Here is a 7,294-nt window from a genome sequence, read left to right as displayed (position 1 = left end):
GGCCAACACCAAGTCCAACAAGGCATCCCCCCTGGTGGGAATTGTCTGTCAGTATTTGTTACAGATATAGGTCGATTTATAAATATAGTTTATGTATATTTCTTCTCTGTGGTTGGGTGATGTCCCATACGTGGTCACTCTTTTCTTTCTTTGGATCTCATGGGGTCCTAAACCCACAGTCTGAGTAGTGTCCGGAGAGTGTCTTTGAGATCCCTGCTGGATTCTATGTACTATTTTGTTCACCTTCTCAGAAGTGGGACCCTACAATGCAGGGTATTTATGCCTTGTGCCTCAAAAGCAGTTCAAAACCCAATGCTTTTCCAAGTCACCGCCTTCCTTCCCCCTGGACCTTTAGTACATGGTTTCCCAGAGTTCCACTGTCATTCATGTTGATAGTTTAACCCTTCAAGAGACATGTAAGAAATGCATAGAGGGACCCAGAAACTTTGTATACTACAGGTGTCCCTCGCTTTATGTGGGTTCTTTATGTGCGAATTCACTCTTATGTGATGATCCTCTTTATACCAAAAAGTCATTATATGCGAGATAAATTCACTCTTATGGAATCAGTGTGGTGAAAGCCTGCAGTCAGCTGCTTTGTGCAGTGCATTGTGCATTGTCATGCACACCAAAATATAGTCTCCTGTGCTCCTCGCTCGTTTGCAACCCGTGTTTCTGTAGTTAACATTCCTATTATGGTAACGTTCACTACCACCCTGTGCTTGTGTGTACTGTCTGCTGTTGTTGAGTACCAAAATTGTCTTGTAAACATGGTAGAAATGGGTCTGGAGGTCAGTACAGTTGAGGTCTTGGAACGTATCCCTATTTGTTGCATTGTAGAGTGGGTTCCCTTTATGTAAATTCGAGTTATGCACCATTTTCCAGGAATGCATGAACAGTATAAAATGAGGGAAACCTATACCTTAAATGTATTTACTGAGAAAGGAGACTTAAACCTGTGCAAAACCCTTCCTGGAAGTGTTTTAAAGACTCATACTCCACTGAGTTTTTGGTCAGTTGAAGTCCCAGTTCTGTTCTCATTCTGGGGCTTCAGGTTTCCTTTCTCTGTCTCTGCAACAAACTCAAAATGTATTCATGCCAGCCCTGGGAGCATGGAAGGAGTAGGGTTATGAGTCAGCCTGAAAAGTGCAACCCTAGGTCTCCCGCTTGCCACATCAGTGCACACTGCTTGAAGTGTGAGGGTGGCCAGTGCAGAAGCTGCTTGGGAACTGAGGCACGGCAAGAGAAGCAGGAGCCCCCACAGGAACAGCTGTGGGAGTACCTTCTCCACAAGACTGGTATGGGAGCTAGGCAGGAGAGAAGCAAGCACTTCCTTGCACAAGGGCTAAGTGCCATGGCACCCTTGAATGGATATCATAGCACCCAAAATGCCATTGTACCTTGAGGACCATGATCTATGTTGCATCCAGTACAGTGCTTTAGGTTGCTTCCCACTAATATCATGATGCATTCCAAAATTATCATGATCATTTTTAAAATTCTATATGAGTTTTGTTCAACATTAATTTTTTTAACTTTGACCTTCTCTTTCTTTTTCCTTTCTCTTCTCTGCATCCTTCATACTCTACTAGTGTTGTTAGTATAAAAATAGTTGCGTCTTAAACTTCTGCAGGAGTTTTCTTATGCCTGATGGGTACTTTGCTCTTTGTGTGTCAAATTTTCTGTTCCTATATTTTTTAACTTGTAAATGTTTGTGGATATAATTTATGATGATGCAAAGAATTGCCATTTTGTAGTTTTTCTTGCCTTTTATATTCTAATAACTCCTTAAATGAGTCCTTTCCTCTCCCAAAAATGTGATATTTTAAACTGACAAAAACAAAGTACTAGAGGAAGGAAATTATCCTGAGTAAGCAAAATGGCCAAAAAGCTAATAGGAGTGCTACATGTCTTTACTATTTGTTGTTGTGATTTAATAGATGACCCAACTCGCGTGCAACTTCTTTTGCAATATACGTTGCATCATACTTGGTCAATATTTTAGTAGTTTATTTCATTTTTCCTAGATGTCCCAAAGCATGTCATCTGTTTCTTCAAGACATTCTGAAAAAATAGCTATCAGAGAGTAAGTATATTTATGTTCTCAAAATTTCATATACTTAAATAAATCGTGTATCTTCAATAATAAGTATACAGGTACAGTACCTGGAGATAATTCATAGTCATTCTTTTTCATCATTTTAGGCTGTAGTTGGTATCTGACACTGGCATGAATTTCCTCATTGATAAATCTTTATGGAATTCGTAGGGTTTTTTAATATTAAGTTATCGTCAAGTTTTCAGCTTTCATTTATAAAACTAGGTTGGATTCCCTAAGGTTATTAAATATATTTTTAAAACCTCTGTGTCAACTCATCACCCTAATCTGGATTAATTCACATCCTGGTTTTTTTCCATAATGATAAATTTAGTTGGGTATTTCAACATAATTTTTATACTATTCCATTCTCCTGAACATCATTATTTCTTGGACATAAAATTATGAACATGTGGATTCTGCAGACATGAAAATGATCCCTCATTCTACTTGTCCAAAGAGGGCTTCCTATGATGCAGGGCTTCATACAGGAGAGGTTATGCTGGAGAAAGAAGGGTAGGGGGAATGGAATCTTACCTATCCCAGCTCTCTGCAGTCTGGTGCTGCTGCTGTTACAGCAGCATGGACTCAAGCTGTTGCCTCTAGGGGATGCACTTCTTATGTCAGTCCATTACTTCCCAAACTACAGACCATTTTTTCCTGTTTGTTTTATCCTAAACAAACCAGATTATTTCCTGTGCTGGTACATTTGATCACAGTATTCCTACTAGGAAAATTCCACTTTATGGTTTTAAATTTGGCTCTTTCCAAACTAACTGATGTTCGCTTTGAGCCTATAGGCCTGGGCACCCTTCCTTTACCTGTCTGTGAAAAGAATTTTCTCTTGGGAATGATTTACAGAAGTGAATGAACTTCATATTTTGAGTGCAGAATTTGTTCAAAGGGATAATGCTCTCATGAAAATGTACTAGAGATTTCTTCTTAAAATATTTCCAGTTTTATGTCACGTATTCATAACTGTAATCCTTTTCTCTTCATGAAGGAAAAAAGGAACAGACACTATTCCTTTTACCTTCATTGTAATGTATGTCTTCATTGTATTATTTTTTACAAAACTAGAAATTTCAGAAAGTTCTCAAGATTCTGTATGGTTTCTGTTGAGAGGATTTAAAGTGAATCTTGACTTAGATATCTATTTAGATCAGTCCACCTACATCAGTGTGGTTTGGAAATGGCCACTTGGGAAAACATCAGCTCATTCAGTAAGAGCACACTCCACTTTCCACAGCTTTCGTAAGTCTACCAGCTTTAGACATTTGAGTAGTCAATGAGAGTTGAGAAAATATTCTTCAAGCAGTATACACTTGTACAAGTTTCAAGAGGTGATGCCAAATTTCACAGGTCTCTGCTGAATCACTGTCTACTTAGATGCCTAGCATCCCCTCCAATTGGAAAAAAGCAACTTGGGAGTTGCTGACAGCAGAAGAGGTATATAAATTATCACTTGAAAAATTAAAAAGTTACTTATTCATCTGATAACTAATGTTTTTCAAGATGTTAGGCTACATATATGTTTCCTCACCTTCCCCCATCTCCAGTACTTCATAATCTATGCACCATGGTCTTTGAGGTGGGAAAGAAGCCAATAAGTAAGCATGGCAATTTTGCCCCTTGGCTGGAAACGAGGATATGAAGGGAACATAGTGCCCCTGTAGACCGTGCTGACTAGACTAGACAAACCTTTGGTTTGAACATACTGGATGAGCAGCTACCAACAGTGAAATATATGTATAGACTACACCTCTATTTACCGAACACAGTTTGAGCATTGTCACTTGATGCTGTGAAAGTTAAATACAGAAGATCCTTACCATTCACAGGGTATACGTTCTAGAAATATGTTCCCCGTGAATGGAGAAATCCGCGAATACGTTCATGAATATCTGCATTCATGAATGGCACGCGCTGGTAGCAGCAGAAGCCTGGCAGCAGCAGGCACAGAGCTCCCGCAGATGCCGCCGCTGCTGTAACGCTAGACACTATGGGGAGAGCATGGTTTCGAATATTTGCACCGTGAATGTTCGAAACCACAAATCCGCGAATAGCTAGGGTTTCCTGTATGCCAGCTCATTTAAAAAAAAAGTCAGAAGTGACCTAGATTTTCAAAGCTTGTCTGATGATCCGTAAGAAGGATTTAGCTGTTAGTGCCACATAAGTACTTTTTCTATGTGGTAGGTAGGACCAAGCATGAACGATTTCAATACCGTGGCCTATTGGAATTATTCCAATATACTAGTACTACATTAAAATAAGTCCATAAATCTGTGTACATTTGCCAAGAGTGTAGATCCTGTCGTGCAACCAAGGTACAATTTTGTTTCTTCAAAAATTCATAACAATATATTATCACTTTTTCTGGGTTTAGTTTTGTAGTTTTTTTCTATTCAAAAGATGACCTTTTCAGTGAGATCAGTGCACAGAATTCCCTTGTTTGACTACTGAAAAAAACAATACATTTGTAAGACAATGATTGTGCCAGACAAAAACATTTCTGAGGGAATGAAGAGGAGAAACTATTCTGTGTGATTTTGAAAGTGGCAGGGGATGAATTTAACTAGTTATTACTAACTGTGATAAATGAATAAATCCATCTATGATCATAAGAGAGAGGTGCATTTAATCATTCTTTCTAGTATGAATTTTTTGACTGCTTTGTTGGAATGTGATATTTAACATGTTCCTTTTAAATATATAATTATCACAGTTCAAAAAAATAAAATGAATACGAGTTAAGCCAAGTCCAAATATTAAGCTTCTGGAAATAAGAACCTGATTTTCTGAAGAATTATTTTAAAAATTCTGTATGCCTCTTCTGAAAAGAATATTGTATGCAGAATCCTTCTTGCTTTCACTATGCAGTTTGGTCCCTCTTGAATAATCTTTTGGAGTGAGAGAATATGTTGCCAGTGAAATGACTGTTAGCATGTTTTCATGGCATGAGATCTTCACTTGCTGGTTAAGACATTTTAAGATGCATTTGTTGCTTGGGAAAGTGGTTCTGAAAAGAAAAATACCTTCTGAAACGAATACTAAAACTTTGCCCAAGAACTGTTTGTTCTTTGTCTCATGGTATAACTGGGTGGGGGGGAAGGTGGAGAGGGGACAGGCAGGCAGGAAGGAAAAATTTGAGATTAGCAAGCACTTTATTTTATGGACGAATATATGTGTTTTGCTGCTGCTCTTTAGAAAGGTCAGTTAAATGTACAGCCACTTTTAGGCCCCCTGATCCAGCTAAATGCATGTGTTCACTTTAAGCACTGTTCAACAGGACTGCATATATATGTTGAGCTAGGCACAATGGCTTCTTGCGGATGTGGGAAAAAGTGGCACTTTAAAGTCAGTGCACTAACGTGCCAAGCCTAACACGTGCCCAGAAGAGGCAGCGCCTTAGTTGCACCTGGCTTTCCCCACGTCTGTAGACACGAGCATTTAGTGGGCCTTTTTTGGTGCTTTTTTCTAATAGCTAATTGAATCATCTTTAGTTAAAAGTGCCAAAAAGCCTGTCTGAAGCACCTGATCTATACAGATACTGCAGAGCTTGGTTAAAGTAACACGCTGCTGCTTCTGATACAGCATGGCTAGGTTTTTTGTGGGGTGGAGGAGGGAGTTCATATCCGTCGGTGCCCAGTGGGCTCATAATCTTTAAAGGATCTGGTCCGCCTTATACTCTGGCTGTTTTTACCTTATGCAGTTACTGTAGGGAAGTTGTCACAGGAAATAATACCTGTTTTTTAATGTAAAGTTAGAATTAAATCTCAGTTTAACACGTTACATCAGTATATGCAGTGCTTGACAGATTTTAAGAACTACAATACCATCTAATTTTTGTTCCAAAGTATCTCAAGCAATTAGAACAATACAAGAAAAAATGTTGTTATTACTTCAGTTTTCTTTGTTTTTCTACTTTTCACAAATAGACACTCATTTTAAATCAGTAACTTTTTTGTTTACACTTGAAGTAAAAAAACTAACTCAAAGTTTAAGAGCTGGTGTTAGATTTTATTCTGGTATGAATTCCTACCCAGAACCTATGAAAATATTACCAATAGTAATGTCAAAAATATTGCTACAATAACGAGAACAGTTTGTTTTCCTATAGTTGGTTTTTATGCTTAGGACATGTACCTTGTAGAACTTTGAAAGATGAGTACCCCTTTTTGGTTTTTGGTTTTTTTTCTTTGTGTGTGTACCCACAGTTTACACTATACATACTACCTTTTGCAGAAAAAGTGCAACTTCTGAGGACTGGAACAAGCAAAAAATGCATTTTTTAAAAGAATAAGTAATGTATAATGCCATAACCCAATATTAAATTTAAATTAACTGGCATTATATAGTGTTGTACAGCACATGCCACTCTATATCAGTGCAACTACCTTAATTTAAACTTGCTGAACAATGTTAAATACATTTGTAAAATATGAGGTTGTTTTTTGTAATCATTATTTGTATAAAATTTGCAGATAAACTTATTCTTTTTATCCAGTTTTCAGGTTGGCGATTTGGTTCTCATAATCTTGGATGAACGCCATGACAACTATGTGTTGTTTACTGTTAGTCCAACCTTGTATTTCTTGCATTCAGAATCTCTTGCTGCGTTGGATCTCAAACCAGGTGAGTGTGGTAAGTGTCAGACCACAGTGGAGCACAACATTCTCATATATTTAATTTTCTGCATCCATTTTTCTAACAGGCTGTTAAATAATTATTAAATGGGTGTATATTAACTGAGCACACATTGTCTGCTTACATTAAGTTTAGGTAAGTGCATATTCCAGGTACGTGCAAAGTCTTTTTCATTCCTGAATCAATGCAGTCAAGAGTAGTTAAGTGTTCTATAAAGTTAATTCCTTGGACTAAATGTGGAAAGCTGTACCATAAAAAATTTTCAGTTAGGTATGAGGCTGTAGTGTAAATCTCAATGAAACTTTAAATGCAACTCTTGCTGTAGCTACCATCTACATCTGACAGATTGTGCACCACCAATTTAAAACAATATAACCTTCAGTGCCACCAGCAATTTTTTGTCATATAAAGTAATTATAATAATCTGTTAATGTGTACTACTGACAGGTGGTTTGCATACCGCTGGCACTACATGTACCACAGATTGGGAACCACTGGTCTACACTTCTTATGCTGTGTTAAAAAAAAAAAAAAAAAAAGAGAGAGAGA

General features: G+C 37.6%; 1 protein-coding gene across 5 annotated transcripts in view; it reads left to right on the top strand.

Annotated features, from left to right (window-relative positions):
* Window positions 1-7,294, top strand: part of RB1CC1 (RB1 inducible coiled-coil 1) — a 136,178-nt gene that overhangs the window by 116,345 nt on the left and 12,539 nt on the right. For 4 of the 5 annotated variants that reach the window (XM_019527222.1, XM_019527205.1, XM_019527231.1 and 1 more), the window contains 2 exons: window positions 2,028-2,086; window positions 6,606-6,742. In XM_019527222.1, coding sequence (XP_019382767.1) covers window positions 2,028-2,086; window positions 6,606-6,742 — 196 coding nt within the window. The remainder of the gene's footprint in view (window positions 1-2,027; window positions 2,087-6,605; window positions 6,743-7,294) is intronic. The other variant, XM_019527213.1, reaches the window with a different exon arrangement.

This window comes from Gavialis gangeticus, unplaced genomic scaffold (genome assembly GCF_001723915.1).
Source record: "Gavialis gangeticus isolate Ggan-Ray unplaced genomic scaffold, GavGan_comp1, whole genome shotgun sequence".
Taxonomy (NCBI): Eukaryota; Metazoa; Chordata; order Crocodylia; family Gavialidae; genus Gavialis; species Gavialis gangeticus.
Note: the sequence above shows the minus strand (reverse complement) of the source record. Positions and strands in the feature narration are given on the sequence as shown.